Source organism: Lutra lutra, chromosome 12, assembly GCF_902655055.1.
Source record: "Lutra lutra chromosome 12, mLutLut1.2, whole genome shotgun sequence".
Lineage (NCBI taxonomy): Eukaryota > Metazoa > Chordata > Mammalia > Carnivora > Mustelidae > Lutra > Lutra lutra.
The window spans coordinates 64,525,467-64,543,361 of NC_062289.1; the positions used below are offsets into that span (position 1 = coordinate 64,525,467).

The 17,895-nt window shown below is 45.3% G+C and overlaps 1 protein-coding gene across 5 annotated transcripts in view; it reads left to right on the forward strand.

The window, feature by feature from the left end:
- The window catches only part of DGCR2 (DiGeorge syndrome critical region gene 2), an 88,209-nt gene that overhangs the window by 66,808 nt on the left and 3,506 nt on the right, over window positions 1-17,895 (forward strand). For all 5 annotated transcript variants that reach the window (XM_047696265.1, XM_047696266.1, XM_047696262.1 and 2 more), the window contains 3 exons: window positions 10,770-10,973; window positions 15,725-15,877; window positions 16,831-17,067. In XM_047696265.1, the coding sequence (XP_047552221.1) occupies window positions 10,770-10,973; window positions 15,725-15,877; window positions 16,831-17,067 (594 nt within the window). The remainder of the gene's footprint in view (window positions 1-10,769; window positions 10,974-15,724; window positions 15,878-16,830; window positions 17,068-17,895) is intronic.

The following is a 17,895-nucleotide window of genomic DNA, read 5'->3' on the forward strand; positions in this document are numbered from 1 at the left end:
CACCAGCCGCTTAACCAGCTGAACCACCCAGGTGTTGCTGTTTGATTCTTTCCTGAGTTTCCATCTCTGCGGAATTTTCTCATATATTATCTGCGTTTTCCATTAGAGCTTTTAACATATTCATCATAATTATTTTAAATTTTCTGTGGGATGGTTCCTTTATTTGAGTGTAGTTTGATTGATATACTCGTCTCTGGAGTTTTTGTGGGTTATTTTTTTCCGGCTTTTTTATGCCTTGTAATATTTCGTCGAAGATCAGACAGCTTGTGTAGGACAGTAGAGATTGAGTTCCCTAGGTGGTTTTGGTCCATGGAAAGAGGCTTGCCTTTCCTTCTGATAGGACTTGCGTGTAGGAAGGGTTTTTACTACAGTGGTGGTGTAGGGGGTCAGTGTGGGCAGGTTTGGGGCTGGGCTGTAGGTATCCTCCATGCACCCCAGCTTTCAGTAGCTGCCTTGTGCCTAGAGTGGAGCTGATTTTCCAAGGGGCTCTTCTTTTTTTTTTTTTTTTTTTCCACTTTATTTTTGTTATTGGCAAATGTATTGTTTGTTTTAGGGGTACAGGTCTGTGATTCATCAGTCTTACATAATTCACAGCTCTCACCATAGCACATACCCTCTCAATGTCCATCACCCAGCCATCCCAACCATCCCACCCACTTCCCTTCAGCAACCCTCAGTTTGTCTCCTGAGAATAAGAGTCTCTTATGGTTTGTCTCCCTCTGGTTTCATCTTGTCTCATTTTTCCCTCCCTTCTGCTATGATCCTCTGTCTTATTTCTCAGATTCCTCATATCAGTGAGATCATATGATAATTGTCTTTCTCTGATTGACTTATTTCGCTTAGCATAATACCCTCTAGTTCCATCTACATTGTTGTAAATGGCAAGATTTTGGTGTGGGGGGGTTTTGATGGCTGCCTAATACTCCATTGTGTATATATATACCACATCTTTTTTTTTTCTTTTTAAGATTTTATTATTTATTTGAGAGAGAGAGCATGAGAGGAGAGAGGTCGGTGAGAGAAGCAGACTCCCCGCCAAGCAAAGAGCTTGATGCAGGACTCAATCCCAAAACTCCAGGATCATGACCTGAGGCTGGCATTTAACCAACTGAGCCACCCAGCCACCCAACTGACCCCATACCACATCTTCTTTATCCATTCCCCTGTTGATGGTTATCTAGTTCCCCTGTTGATGGTTATCTAGGCTCTTTCCATAGTTTGGCTCTTGTGGACATTGCTGCTATAAACATTGGGGTGCAGGTGCCCCTTAGGATCACTACATTTGTATCTTTGGGGTAAATACCCAGTAGTGCAATTGCTGGGTCGTAGGATACCATTTTTTTCAACTTTTTGAGGAACTTCCATACTGTTTCCCAGAGATGCTGAACCAGCTTGCATTCCCACCAACAGTGCAGGAGGCTTCCCCTTTCTCCGCACCCTCGCCAACATCTGTCATTTCTCCAAAGGGCTCTTCTTAATGTCTGTTCTGCCCTCCGCTTGAGATCTTCCCTTTGGGCCACCCTTCAGGGAGACTGTCTCTTGCAGCTAGCTATCTTAATGTGTGTGGCCTTCACAGCTCCAGCTGAAGTTGTGGATCCATCACAGGGGCTTTTCACCAGTGCCCTGAAGGTTTCCAGTGCTCTGATTGGGAGCGGTTGGGTGGGAAGCTGGGAGCAGGCTAACGACAAGCTGGGCGATTGAGCCAATTCATTTGAGGCACATGCTTGGCTTTCTCTGCTGAATCCTGCCTTGGAAGTGTGGGAAAAAGTAGGCAAGCTCATAGTCATCGACCAAACCCTCAATGTTCTGGGCTGGTCGCTGCAGGGGTGGTGAGTCACAGCTGCATTGTCGTATATGGCCTAGCCATCGTCTGTATATTTAGTCTCTTAGATATATCATGAGGCATGTGGTGTCGCTTTGCTCTGACATTGGTGACATTAGCTTTGATCCCTGGATTAAGGTTGTCCTGCCAGATTTCTGTACTATAAAGTCTTAGTTTTTCCCATTTTGAAATTAATAAGTAATATGTGAGGAGATCCTTTGAGGCCCTATAAAATTCCTGTTCCTTATCAGACTTGTACCTGCTGATGCTGCCATGTACTGGCAATTTTTTAACTCTCATTCCTTCCATGTGTACTAGTGGGCATTCTTTTGTAAGGAAGAGCATTCCCTTCTCCCCCATTTATTAATCTCTTTATTTGTATTAGAATGCACTCTTGGATTTTTATTATATAAGATGGGTTATAATTCATGAGTACCATTATTTATTTTTATGGTTAAGTTGACCCATTTATGCTGGTATATATGTATGTGTGTGTGTATTTATTTATTTTCGAAATTGACATTTTTATTGAGATCCTGTAGGTTCAGATGCATTTAAAGTAAGTTAGAGAGATCCGTTAATATATTTTGCCTTATTCCCCCAAATGGGAGTATTTTGCAAAACTGTCGTATAATATCACAGCCAGGAATATTGACTTGGACATAATCCACTGATCTTATTCAGCTATTTTCAGGTTTACTTGTATTCATTTGTGCTTGTGCACATGTTTGTGTGTGAGAGAGAGAGGGATTTATAGAATTTTATTACTTGTGTAGGTTCCTTTTTTTTTTTTTAAGATTTTATTTATTTATTTGACAGAGATTACAAGTAGGCAGAGAGGCAGGCAGAGAGAGAGAAAGGAGGAAGCAGGCTCCCTGCGGAGCAGAGAGCCCGATGTGGGGGCTCAATCCCAGGACCCTGGGATCATGACCCGAGCCAAAGGCAGAGGCTTTAACCCACTGAGCTACCCAGGCACCCCTACTTGTGTAGGTTCCTTTAACACAGTTGAGATATGAGTAGTTCCAGCACCATAAAGAGCCTCCCTATTATTCCTTTATAACCACACCCTCTTGCAGCCACTGTCTGTAGTGGTCGAATTCTCCAGTGAAACCACTTGGTCCTGAGATTTCTTTTGGGGCTAGTTTTTAAATTAAGCATTTACTTAGTTGTTGGTTACAGGACTGTTCAGATTGTCTGTTTCACATTGAGTGAATTTTTTATAGTTTCTGGTTTGCAAAGAATTGATCCGTTTCTTGGGGCACCTGGGTGGCTCAGTGGGTAAAGCCTCTGCTTTCGGCTCAGGGTCACGATCTCAGGGTCCTGGGATTGAGCCCCACATCAGGCTCTCTGCTCCGCAGGGAACCTGCTTCCCTTCCTCTCTCTCTGCCTGCCTCTCTGCCTGCTTGTGATCTCTGTCAAATAAATAAATAAAATCTTTAAAAAAAAAAAAAAAAAAGAATTGATCCATTTCTTTCAAGTACTCAGATTTATGGGCATAGAGTTGTTCATGGTGTTCTCTTATTAACCTTATGACGGCAGGATTTATGTGATGTCCCCTATTTCATTCCTGCCCTCGGTGATTTGTGTTTTTCCCAGTTTGATTTTGCTAGAGGTTTATCAGTTCTGTCGATTTTTCTTGAGAACCAGCTTTTTGTATCGTTGATTTTTCTCTTTCTGTTTTACTGATGATTGCTTTTTATTCTTTCCTTCTGTTTGCTTTCTTTTTCTAGTTCATCTTGTACTCTCTGGACTCAGCCTTCTCCCAGAGTGCCTTGGAGGACCTGGGCACTAGTTATATTCATGGCTTTTACGCCCTTTCAGTGGACAGAGCTGAGACTGGTGTGTGTGCCTGCATGTGTGTGTGTCTGTGTGTGGATATCCTGGATATAGATTTTTCATACTAATTTAGTTTTAATGATTATAGATGTATTTAGGTTTCCTGGTTCCTTTTCAGTCAGTTCAATAAGTCATATTTATTTAGGACATGACCTATGTGTCTAAATTTTTTGCTTCATTCTCGTACAATTCTCTTAGCATTCTCTTGTGATTTTTGAAGCATTCGTGTATATCACTTTGACCTTTTGATTCATAATATTATTTATACTTTCTTCTTTCTTGATTAGTCTTCCTGAAGGTTTGACTCTTTGATTCATCTTTGTGAATAACCGGTTTTGGGTAGTAATGGATTCTCACTATTGTGTATCTGTTTTCTGTGCCATTAATTTCGTTCTTTTTTAATTTTTTTAAGATTTTATTTATTTATTTGACAGAGAGAGTTCACAATAGTCAGAGAGGCAGGCAGAGAGAGAGCAGGGGGAGTAGGTTCCCTGCTGAGCAGAACGCCCGATGCGGGCCTCGATCCCAGGACCCTGAGATCATGACCTGAGCCTTCTGTCCTTTTGTAGTCAGTATATTTCCCCCTTCTAGGAAATCATTCTTATCATAGGTTAATCATAGATCATATGATTATTTATTTATTTGATAGAGAGAGAGAGTTCACAATAGGCAGAGAAGCAGGCAGAGAGAGAGAGAGAGAGGAGGAAACAGGCTCCCTGCTGAGCAGAGGGCCTGATGCGGGGCTCAAACCCAGAACCCTGGGATCATGACCTGAGCCGAAAGCAGAGGCTTTAACCCACTGACCCACCCAGGCGCCCCAGGTTTACCCTTTTATTTTTCCACCTTCTAGAGTTAGACCCTTATCTCCTTAATTTTTAGTTTTTTCTAATATAAGGCATTAAATTTTATTTTCCATGTACTTATAAACAATAAAGTATGCAGATCTTAAGTGCAAGTTTGTTGAAATTATACCATGTGTAATAACTTCCCCAAACCAAGATGTAGAATATTTCCAGCCTTCCAGAAGATGCCTCTTATCCTTTTGTAGTTGGTATATTTCCCCCTTCCAGGAAATCATTCTTATTATAGGTTAATCATAGATCATTTACTGTATTTACTAATAGTCTCTGATTTAATTTAGTGGCTTATGTGTATTGTGGTCAGATAACATGATATTTATGTTCTATTGTTGTTAGGATTTTTGTTACTATTCCATATGTGCTTAAACTCTGGCCGTAAGACTTTTTATACATTTATTAGCTCAGGCTTATTTTTTTTTTAAGATTTTATTTATTTATTTGATAGTCAGAGATCACAAGTAGGCAGAGAGGCAGGCAGAGAGAGAGAGAGGAGGAAGCAGGCTCCCTGCTGAGCAGAGAGCCCGATGCAGGGCTCGATCCCAGGACCCTGGGATCATGACCCAAGCCGAAGGCAGAGGCTTCAACCCACTGAGCCACCCAGGCGCCCCAGCTCAGGCTTATTGATGGCATTGTTCAAGTCTGTTTTGACTGCATGATACATCAGTTGTTGAAAGAGACGTGTTTTAATCTCTGACTATGGATGTCACATCATCCATTTTTCCCTGATAATTCTCTACTTGTAGCTTTATCTGTCTTGAGGTCATGTTATCAGGGGGATAAGTACTCATAATTATTATAGCTTCCTAAATTGAAACTTTTTATTATAATGTAATGGTCCCTTTTTATCCATACTAGTTTTCGTTGGTTTTATTTAAAGTTGTACTTCTTTTCCAGTGGTAGCTGCATAATGGCATGAGAAGAGGCTTAATAGTTGGGCTCCACATCAGGAAAAGGGGGTAGTAGAGCACCCACCTCACCTTGTTGTTGGGAGAGATCAGTTAACATACGTGCAGTGCAAAGAACAGTCCCTGTCACATAGAAAGCTCTCAACACATGTGAACTATTTTCATTTTTTTTCATTATTATTACATCTTTTTGTGCTGGCTTCCTTTCAGTTTGCCTTTTTGTACTCTTTTAATTCAGTCTTCAAATTGATTTTGGCACCTTATTCTCTGCTGTTTACACAGGATTTTTCTTCCTTTTTATCTTCTCCAGACTTACATGAACTTAATCAACTTTTCTCTAGTCTCTTTTTTTTCCTATACTGGTTCAGAAATTGTGTTACATATGCCTGTCATGTTAGTGGTTACCCTTACGTTTTTAAAGGGCATAATGGATTTACTTTTTTTTAAATCTGAAGGCAGTCAGTGTCTCTAACTTCCTTCCTGTTAATACAAAGACCCTATGTTGTGAGGCCAGTCTAAGATCTGAATTACAAATTTACAGAATTTGCTGCTCAGTAAGTAATTTCTTTTCTCCCTAATGAAGCCTATAATTTGCAGTGGACCGGTGCCACTTCGCATTCACTGATCAAGTGAGGAAGATCTAAACTGCACGGGGGCCTACTTTCTACTCACCGTGCGAACCACCTTCTAAGAAGGCTTAAAAAGGGACATTGGGAGGATGGTTGTAACCAACCCTTACCATCCAGTTCTGCAGAGCACGTGCCATGCGTCTGCAGCTTGGGTACGCCTCCCCTTCCCTAGACAATGAATTCCCAAGGGACCTCAGAGGCTGCTGAGGACAAGTGTGCTTTTGAATGAATTCTTTTATGGGTATCACTCAAAAAGTCACCGTCAGCTGGAATTGGAAAGCAGAGGGGTTTTTTTGTTTTGTTTTTTTCTCCAGTGGCAGCCATTTCAGCCCTAAAGCTCAATTCTTTGAAGAGCCACTTGACACACCTCCCTGTGTACCTAAAAATAAAAAGTTTTAAAAACAAAAAAACCCCACTCTATATTGCTTTTGCTCCAGTTGTTCCCCAGCTTCTGACTTACATGTACTTGTCCATTATTTTACGTTTACTTTGTTTTTATACTTCTAAGATGAATCACTTACTGTTTTATGAAGTTAGCATTTATGTACCTTTCCTCACAGGTTCATCAGTTTCTTTATTATTTCTTCTCACATCCCACTTCTTTCTGGGTTCAGCTTTTTATTTCTCAGATACATTCTTCAGGAGCTCTTTGAGATGTGGCTGTGATGTTAGTGCTACACTCTTTTACTCTCTGAACGAAAAGTCTCTATTTTTTGACCCTAGTCCTGAATGTTCATTTAGCTGGGTCTAGATCTGTCGGTTAACAGTTACTTTTTCTCAAGACTTTGAAGATGGTATTTTATTGTTTCTGCATGTTCCTTACTCTGAACTCTCATATGCCTTTCCTTGGTTTGTTAGGTATATTATAAATTTTAAAACTTCTTATTTTCTTCTTTTTTTTTTTTTTAAGATTTTATTTATTATTTGACAGAGAGAGAGAGAGAGATCACAATTAGGCAGAGACACAAGCAGAGAGGTGCGGGGGGAAGCAGGCTCCCCGCGGAGCAGAGAGCCAGATGCAGGGCTCGATCCCAGGACCCTGAGATCGTGACCTGAGCTGAAGGCAGAGGCTTTAACCCACTGAACCACCCAGGCACCCCGAACTTCTTATCTTCTTGCTCCACAAGCAGACCGTGAGCACCCTGCCCAGGTGGCCAGGTGCCCCAGTGTGATAAGGTCAGGCTCTGCCGTGAGTTCTCCTTCTTCCCTTCTGACTGTGACCTAGTGATGGTCAAGTATTCCAGTGAAATCCCCCCATGTCTTTGCTTGTGTACTCCGCCCTGAGCCCCAGTAAAGCACTTGCTGTGGCTCCTCACTCCTTCTCTGCTCCCCACCCCCACTTGGTTGAGCAGCACGCTTGGTGTTCTTCCTGTGTGATCCCTTGTTGGTGTGCAATGACTCTGTCCATCCAGAACCTATGAGTATAATGCACATTGTTTTTCCCTGCCTCCCCTGTACCCCTCCTTGTGGCCACACCTGACTGACCATTGCTTGGAAGTACACAGAACAGCAGGTAATCTTTCTCTCTTGTCGCTTTTGAGAGTTTCTCTTCGTTGATATGCTGAGGTTTCATCACACTATGTCTAGTCGTTGATTTTTTTTTTTAATTTTATTTATTTATTTATTTCTTAGAGAGAGAGAGAGAGCACAAGCAGGCAGGATGGCAGGCAGAAGCAGAGAGAGAAGCAGGCCCCCACTGAGCAAGGTGCCTGATGCAGAACTCAATCCCAGGACCCTGGGATCACGACCTGAGCGAAAGGCAGCGGCTTAACCAACTGAGCCACCCAGGCGTCCCAAGTAATTGATTTATTTTTATTGGTCCTTTTAGGACCCCTGGGGATTTATATATTTTATTAATGATGAGAAGATCTCAGTCATCATCTCTTTTTTTTTTAACAGCTTTATTATGATATAATTCACATACTTTACAAGTCACTCATTTAAAGTGTACTATTCAGTGCTTTTTAGTATATTCACAGGAAACTGTAACTATTAACACTAACTCCATGTACATCTATATATACATTCTACAATATACATTTTATTCACATTAGCTTCAGATTGATACTAGGTTCATTTCAGTGATATGTGGAATGTTACCTCTTAAAACCCAATTTCCTTTCTTTCTTTCTCTGGTATTATCATTATACACATTATGTCTGTTAGTGTTGCGAACAAACAAAACATTGTTAATTACCACCGCCAGTCATTTCCTTAGCCTGGAACAGCTTTGCTTCCACACACCTCCTTTGGGCTGTTATCAGCAAACACATACATTACATTTCTGTATGTTAGAGGCCCAATACTATGTTATAAACACAATATCTTTTTTTTAAGATTTTATTTATTTATTTGACAGAGAGATAGAGAGCACAAGTAGGCAGAGCAGCAGGCAGAGAGAAGGGAGAAGCAGGCTCCCTGCTGAGCAGGGAGCCTGATGCAGGGCTCCATCCCAGGACTCTGAGATCATGACCTGAGCCAAAGGCAGCCACTTAACTGACTGAGCCACCCAGGCACCCCATAAACACAGTATCTCATAAAATTGCTTTTTCATTCAATTAAGAGGAAAAAAATACTCATTTATGGAGCACCTGGGTGGCTCAGTTGTTAAGTGTCTGCCTTCGGCACAAGTCATGATCCCAGAGTCCTGGGATTGAGCCCCACATTGGGCTCCCTGCTCAGCGGGAAGCCTGCTTCTCCCTCTCCCACTCCCCCTGCCTGTGTTCCCTCTCTCGCTGTGTCTTTCTCTGTCAAATAAATAAAATCTTTAAGAAAAAAAAAAACTCATTTATATTGTCTTTCATAATCACATGATTACCTTTTCTAGCACCTTTTGGTTTTTTGTATAGATCGAAATTCCTCTCTGAGGATCACTTTCTTTTAGCCTTAAGAACTTCCTTTGGGTTGGAGTGCCTGGGTGGCTCAGTCGGTTAAGTGTCCGACTCTTAATTGCAGCTCAGGCCATGATCTCAGGGTTGAGAGATAGAGCTTTGTGTCGGACCCTGTGTAAGGCTCTGCACTTCATGTGGAGTCTGCTTAGGAGGCTCCCTTTTCCTCTCTCTCTGCCCCTCCCTCCCCTCATGCTCAATCTCTCTCCCTCAAAAAAAAAAAAAAAAAAAGACTTCCTTTGTTATTACTTTATAAGGCATGTGTGAATGCAACAAATTAGGTCTTGTCTCTTTGGGGAAAGTCTTTATGTTGCCTTCAGGTTTTGAAAGCTAGTTTGCTGGGTGTAGGATTCTGATAGTTTTTTCTTTGAGCATCTTGAGTATGTTATACCACTGCCTTCTCACCTCTCTTTTTTGTTCCGAGAAGTCAGCTGTTAGTTAGCCTTATGGGGTTCTCTTATAAGTAACGTGTCATTTCTGGCTTGCTGTTCTTAAGGTTTCCACATTTTCTTCAATGTTAGCACTTTCACTATGATGTGTGTGTCTGATGTGCTTAGGGCTCTTTGTATTTATCCAACTTGGAGTTTGTTACGCTTCCTACACATATAGGTTTTGTTTTTCAAGGAGTTTGGGAAGTTTTCAGCTGTTATTTCTTCAGATACATTTTTCTGCTCCTTCTGCTCTCTTCTTCTTCTGATACTTCTATTTTGTGTGTGATGGTGCACTCAGTGGTGTCCCATGTTTCTCTGAGGGCTGCTCATTTTTCTTCATTCTTTTTCTCCCTCTTCTAACAGAAATCAGTTCTATGTGAGTTTCTTGCCCTGCATATTCCTGACCACATGAGCGATATAGATCTGACCCCAGTCCTTTCTTTTTTCTTTTCTTTTCTTTTTTCTTTTTTTTAATTTCATTTATTTGTTTATAATTTGCCAGAGGGAGAGAGACAGCGAGAGGAGGAACACAAGCAGGGAGAGTGGGAGAGAGAGAACAGGCTTCCCGCTGTGCAGGAAGCCTGATGTGGGGCTCGATCCCAGGACCCTAGGATCATGACCTGAACCAAAGGCAGGTGCCTAATAACTGAGCCACCCAGGCACCCCAACCCCAGTCTTAAGTGAGGCACAGACCCATGGTTGTGGGATTTGTGATGCGTGTTTTTAGATATCTTTACTCCATTTGGAGATGGAAACAAACATCTTCTCATGTCCCTTTGCCTTTCACTGAGCATGTGTCTTTCGGAGAGCTGCCCCTGCCTCATCCTTCATCCCTTCCTCCAGGCATCTGTTGTGTCTAGGGCTGGCTTAGGGCTCTGAGCTGTCAGCTTCCTCTCATCTCTGGCAATGGCCATTTCTCTTCCTCCTGCCCCACAACAGCTCTGCACAGAGTTTATTGTGTGTTTCTCGGGACTAGTGGACTGTTTTTTCAAGCAGAGCCAGCAGCTTCTTGGGAGAGTCATTGGAGACATATTCTCAGATGTGTTGTAAAATGGTTAACATGCATGACAGCTACATTTTAAAACTGAGGAAATCTCTAAGTAAACTGCTTAGGCAAATCCTTGAAATCAAATACTTCTCCATGGGCTTTTCCCTGGCATCTAGCACTCTTCTCTCTCCCAGCTGTCTGGGCTCATGGCCAGGTGTGCCCTGATCAGGCTTTGTCCTAACAGCGAGTTGTAGTGACAACCTCTCTCGGATAGCCACTTCCTGTGGCTGTGGGCCAGACTCACACACTTCAGCACTGGGAGGGCTCTCTGGTTGATCTTGCTAACTCCTCTGTTGTCGTGTCTGCTGCCCGATGATGCATACATATATGCATGTATGTGCATGTTGCAGGTCAAACATGCGTTGACATCAAGGACAATGTGGTGGATGAGGGGTTCTACTTCACCCCCAAAGGAGACGACCCATGCCTGAGCTGCACCTGCCATGGTGGGGAGCCTGAGATGTGTGTGGCTGCCCTCTGTGAGAGGCCCCAGGGCTGTCAGCAGTACCGCAAGGACCCCAAGGAATGCTGCAAGTTCATGTGCCTGGACCCAGGTGAGACTGATGGTGGGTCACAAGTCAGCCTCTGTGTTCTAAGCTGGAGCCCAGATGTTCCTTCGCTTTCTCAGTGGTGGGCACTCGGAGAGCTCATGGCACATGGCATAGCAACATTTTGTTGCTGGAACATGGAGCTGTTCAGCCAGCTTTGATGGCCAACTACTCTTTTTTTTTTTTTTTTTTTTTTTTTTTTAAATTTTTTTTTATTTTTTCAGCATAACAGTATTCATTATTTTTGCACCACACCCAGTGCTCCATGCAATCTGTGCCCTCTACAATACCCACCACCTGGTGCCCCCAACCTCCCACCCCCCACCCCTTCAAAATTCTCAGATCGTTTTTCAGAGTCCATAGTCTCTCATGGTTCACCTCCCCTTCCAATTTCCCTCAACTCCCTTCTCCTCTGATGGCCAACTACTCTTGTGAGCATGTGTGTGTCACATGACCCGGCCTTCTCTAACTGCCACCTTACAGGTTGGCTTGTGTCAGCTCTCAGGTAGGTAACCAGTATTGTACATCAGTGAATTTGAATTTGAATGAGGGTGCCTGTTCATGAATCAGCTGTAACTGCTCACTTTAAATCTGACCTGTCTCTCTCCTCTCCAGATTTATGTCCCCATTTTAGCTCTTTTCCGTGTTTGGTGAGTGGGGGGTAATGACAGTTTTTATTTGCTTATAGTCATCAATTTCTACCGCTAAAATCTTTCAGGAGAAAGTTTTGAGAAACCTAACTCCATTCCACCAGGTGGTGTTTGTGATTAGACACTATACAGGCATGTGGTCTCTAGATAGCCCTCTTCCTTTCCTTTCCAAAGGAAAAAGAAAAGAGCAGCAGGTAGCAGAGTGCTCTGTATGACAGTTAGTGGGCATCACACTCATACAACATGCCGGATTATTCTCCACACCAGTGCAGTTGGCATCTCTGTGAATTCATAATCTCAAGAGAACTGTAAATCAAAAGCATGAATTTGCTTTTTTATCTTGGCAGTGTGAGACAGACGTGGACAGGGCCTTGTGGAAGTCCCTAAGCTCATGGACCCCGTAGAAGAAAAGCTTGGGCAGGGTGTGGTGGCCATCTCCATCCTCCAGGGCACCTGTGGAGGAGAAACTGGTTTGCTTAGTGCTAGTGGGACAGGAGTTGGAACTGGTGTGTGAGAGCCACAACAACTAGAACTCTCGTTAAGTAGAAAGTTGTCAGTGTCCCTGCATGCCAGGAAGGGCGTCTGCGGGAGAGGGCAAAGCAGTGTCAGAGGGTGTCTGAGGTTTGGCTGAATCAGACACTTTGGCACATGTCCTAGAGGTGCAGTCGGCTGTGAAGAGTACAGAAGAGCCTACCAGGGAGAGTGGAACTCAGTGAGGGTACCCTTGGGCCTCCCTGTCTCACAGAGTAGATCATACCTGCTTGTATAAGATGCATTATGGGATTCTAACAAGCACTGATTAGGTGCTTACCAGGTCTCCTGTGTCCTGGCCACATCACTCTGAACCCCCAGCTCACTTACCTTCCACAGGAGTCAAAGACTGGCTTTTACAAGCCACATCACATGTATTTCTCATTCTATTTCTTAGGAGTCTATCCGTATTGCCTTACCTCTCCATCTAGGCTTTGTCAGTGACCAGGCCTGTGTAAGACCTGTAGGGCCTGCCAAGCCCTGAGGACTTCTCAGCAGAACAGGGCTCTCAGGGCATCTGGATGAGACCATAGTTGCTGCAGGCCGTTCTCCTGTGCAGCCAGAGCAGCTTGTCCAGGGCTTATTCCTGCCTCTTGTTTAGTGTTATGTTTGCAGGCTCCTGCCTGCTTCCCAAGCTGAGTGTTTTCTCCTGGGAAGTACCTGTATTCCAACAAGGACAGAGACACTGCCATCCAAACTGGGACGTTGGGAAAGTATCCCCTTCAACAAGGCAAGGATGTCTGCTCTCACCACTCTGTTTAGGGTTCTACAGGAGGTCAAGCGCAGTGCCAGAAAATGAAAAGGTATCCAGACCACAAGGGGAAATGAAATTATCTTTTTTTTTAGTAGATGATATGATTGTCTGCATAGAAAATTGCAAAGGAGCTGCAAGAAAGTTACTGAAACTAATAAGTGTGTTTAGCAGGGTCTCCACATACAAGGTCAATATACAAAATTCAATTGTTTTTATATATACTACCTGTGAATAGTTGGAAATTTAAATATCTAAAAAAAGGTACCATTTACAGTAGCACCAAAAAACATGACTCAGGCATAAGCCTTACAAAATATATGCACAGACCATAAAATACTGATGAAAGACATCAGATGAGAGATATACCATGTTCATGGATCATAGGACTCAATATCATTAGGCAGTTAATTACCCCTAAGTCATTTATGGATATAATGCTGTCCTAACCCAAATTCCAGCAGACTTTTTACAGACATCGACAAGCTGATTCTAAAATTTATGTAGAGGAGTGCCTGGCTGGCTCAATCAGTGGAACACATAACTCATGATCTCAGGGTTGCAAGTTCATGTCCCACATTGGATGTAGAGATTACTTAGAAATTTAAAAAAAAAAAAAAAAAACTTAAAAAATTAAATAAAATTTATGTAGAAAGGCAAAGGAATTAGACTAGCTAAAACAGTTTTTGAGAAGAACAAAGTTGGAGGACTCATGGTACCTGATTTAAAACTTACTGTATGGTCATAGTAATCAAAACAGTATGGTATTATCAGAAAAAGAGAAACGTAGATCACTGGAACAAAATAGTCTAGAAATAGTCCCACACTTATATGGTCAACTAATAATTGACAACAGTACAAAGGCAATTAAATGGGGAAAGGATATCTTTAAACAAATGGTGCTGGAACAATTGGACATCCATATTCAAAAAAAAAAAAATATATATATATATACATATATACCTTTAACTATACATCTTACGATGTATAAAAATTAACTCAAAATGGTCACAGACCAGGTGCCTGGGTGGCTAGTTGGTTAAGCAACTGCCTTCAGCTTAGGTCACGATCCTGGAGTCCTGGGATCGAGTCCCACATCGGGCTCCCAGCTCCACAGGGAGTCTGCTTCTCCCTTTGACCTTCTCGCCCCTCATGGTCTCTCTCACTGTCTCTCTCTCTCAAATAAATAATAAAATCTTTTTTTTTAAAAATGGTCATAGACCTAACTATAAAACCTTACATTGTAAGACTTCTAGAAGAAAAATATATACTCTAAAAAAAAAAAAAGTACATTAAAAGAAAATAGAAAACATAGAAAAATCTTTGTGACCTTGGGATAGGCAACATTTATAGCTGACCAGTCATGGTGTGAGTCCCCAAGGACCCAAGAGCTGGCTTCTGTCTCCTAGGACAGTGCTGTCTTCTTTGTGTCTGACTGCAGGTGGCTTTCTTCTAGGGGATGCTTCCTCCTTCCTGGTAATCACCATGGAGGGATGGTCAGGGACCTTTACTGTGTCCTTGAGTTTATTTTAGAAGTGATTAGTAAGAATCATTGCAAAGGGACTGTTGCTTAAGCAGGTGCCCCCTTGGGATCTCTGAGCTGGCCACCAATTAACAGACATGTCAGCAGCCCCCTGAGCTGACAGTCGTCCTCCCACAGACAGAGACAAAATGTTCCCTTGACACTGGAAGAGGATCAGAGGCACCAGAAAAGCAGCTAATTGGGGAGAGGATGTATCCTTTATACATGTTTACTTCCCAAGTTTTGTCAGCAATAAGTGCAGCTTTGAGGGAGGCTCCCTGGCCCTGTGGGAGGAGGGAGGGCAAGAGTGAGCTCAGACCATGTGCATTGATACGGAGCTGGCTGGGCCAGTGGAAGCAGTAGAAGGGCCCCAGGAGCCTGGCCTCTCACATGGAATCCTTGTTGGTCATGAAGTGTCTCCTTGGAGGGGATCTGCCTGCATGGCTGTCACAGAGTTGGAAGTCGACAGTCTGTGGCCTGCCTTCTGGGTCGTGGAGGCAGGTACACTCGGGACCACTTCCTGGTTCTGTTAGTCTGTGACTTGGTACGAGTGGCCCATCTCACCTCAGTGAGAGCCCATGGGGAAGTCTGTCCCCCTGTAAGCTCTCAGCCAGCACAAGTTCTCTTCCCTTACGTCTCCCTCTGTGTTCACCACGTGTGCTCCCCCCACAGCAAGCACCAGACAAGCACTGGTGGGCACCAGAGCAAGGCAGGCTCTCTCCGTGTGGGCATAGTCAACATTTGGGACTGAGCACTGTGATGTGGGCCCTTCCTGTGCACGGCAAGCTGCTGAGCAGCACCACAGGCCTCTACCCACCAGAGGCCAATAGTGCCTCCACCCTTGAGGGGTTGGTGGGGACCAAGAGTCTCTCCAGACGTTGTCACATGTTCCCTGGGAGTTACAGAGTCACCCAGGTGAGCATCCCTGGTCTAGGGTCCAGGAGCTTGGTCACATGTGCCTGATTTTGTCCTGTGTGGTTGGGGGTATGGGGACCTGTAGCAGAGCTTCTTAGGCAGAAGGGGCTCATTGAATGGAACTTAGTGCTAGGCTGGAAGGTAAAATATTATTCCTGGCACACAATTTGCGTCTCTCCTTTGGTGTTAGCACAGTATTCATGACTTTGAGTTGTTTCATTTCTTCCATCTCTCCGAAGATCATCAAGTGCAGGGAATCAGGAAGCACTTGCCTTTTCCACATACCTGCCTGGTGGTGAAAGGCTGTGGCCTTCCCGTACCACTAAGCACCTGGGGGTCAGGCTCCCCTCTTTGAGAACAGCCAGTTTCCTTCCTCTCCCTGTAACAGATGGCAACAGCCTGTTCGACTCCATGGCCAGTGGGATGCGTCTGATCGTTAGCTGCATCTCCTCCTTCCTCATCCTGTCACTGCTGCTTTTCATGGTCCACCGGCTTCGCCAGAGGCGGCGGGAACGCATTGAGTCCCTGATTGGAGCCAACTGTGAGTGCAGCTCTCGCTGCCAATGACAGCCCCAGTGGAGGCCCCACTCCAGGCTATGTCCCCTTGAGAGAGTGGGAGGGCACAGGAAGCAGGAAGGGGCAAGGAGGAAGGAGAGCATATTGATGGGATGCCCCAGCTTGTCCCCAGCACCTGAGGAGCTGGAGGAGCTGTCCTGGGGACCTGAAATCAGGCCCTGGATATGTGAAGGGAGGGACACACTGTCAGTGCCAGCTGCCTCCAGGCTCCCCGCCCCTCCAGGCCTTGAAGCAGGACCCACAGCTGCTGTTGTGTGTTCTGATCAGTGATGTTACTTTTCTGGCAGCCTGGACCGTGAGTGGGCCACCTGCGGGGTGGAGAGGAGGCAGAGCAGCAGATACCCAGAACTGTTAGGCAGCTTAGGGTGTGACTTGCCCTCTTCAGCCCAAGTTCTCTGCAGTGAGAGGCCTGTGCCCTCAATAGAGCTGGAATTGCTCCTTGTCTCAGCAAGCAAGCCAGGCTCCCCAGCACCCAGTCCCCCCAGTCCATGTGGGGAGCGGTGGGATGTTTGCAGACCCCAAGGGCTTGAGGGCTCTTGAGTCAAGGTGGCAGGAATGCTGAGGGGCTGTGCCAGCTGCAATTGGGGGCCTTACGGCACTGAGAGCCAGCATAGTCCTTCCTCAGACCCTCAGTTCCCACCAGGTCAGCTTCAGAGACCCTCAGGTGGAGGGGTGTGGTGACGGCTGGGCGGCAGAAGTGGCAGGAAGTAGTGAGGGGTTGCACATGGGTTAGGGCCAGGAATGGACTGAAGGAGGGGGTCTGGGTGGGCAAGCTGGGCATACGAGTGTGACAGGATACCTGATCCCTTGGGCCTGGGGTGACAGGTCCAGGCTCTAGAGGAGGTGGGTGACTTGGGGGCTAAGCTGCGTGCCTTTGAGTGATGTGGCTCTATTGCTTGTCTCCCTGTGGTTGTGCAGTGCACCACTTCAACCTTGGCCGGAGGATCCCTGGCTTTGATTACGGCCCAGACGGGTTCGGCACCGGCCTCACGCCACTACACCTTTCTGACGATGGGGAAGGCGGCACGTTCCACTTCCACGACCCTCCGCCTCCCTACACTGCATATAAGTACCCAGACATCGACCAGCCCGATGATCCCCCACCGCCTTACGAGGCCTCCATCAACCCTGACAGCGTGTTCTACGACCCCGCAGGTGCTTCCCCCGCAGGGACAGGGAGTGGCACGTCACTAACCTTCCACCATGTGCAGCCAGTGGTGGTCCTCCCCAGTCCGCAGAACCCTGAACCTCCACTTCCTCCTGGTCTTCTGCTTTCCCCTTGGGTTTCCGTTTAAGGTGGAAGGAACTGCCATGTGTCGGTAGGCGGGCTCTTCCCAGGGTTGCCCATGCAGAGGACCGTTGGTGGTCACACTGCCACTGGCCTTCCTCCTATGAACACCTGTTAGCAAGCAGCCCTTGGGGCACACCCAGCTGGGCTCTGTGGAGAGCTGGGGAGCCAGGTGCTGGTGGTTGTGGGAACAGGGCTAGCCCAGAGCTACAGGGGCCCACCCAGACCTAACTGTTCGGCCCTAAAGACACGTGTATGTGTCGTGAGCTCAAGAGACACCATCATGACGTTGCCTCCTGTCTGGAAGCAGTTCTTTGGAGAAAGCGCTGGTTCTGTGATGTTGGCCCAATGACTCGGATCTGTTATCCATCTGATACCCTGAAAGCTCGTTCCTCACAGGGCCATGTAGCACAAAGGACGTGCTGGCTTCCTCACCACTGCCTGGCTTGTCCCTGTGCCTGGTGTGCAGCTCAGGTGTCCCATCCCATCTGCCGATGTGTGAACACTGTCTCTCACACACGACCCCTTGCAGCATACCAGCGGGCGGTGCCCTACCCTGAGGTGACTGGTTCCCTGTGCACCCATGTACCACAGCAGGACAGGTGTCATGGGGCCAGCCATGCTGTGTTCACCAGGACCACTCCTCTGCAGTCTGTGGGCAGGACCTGGATGTAACCCCTACACACACGGATTTT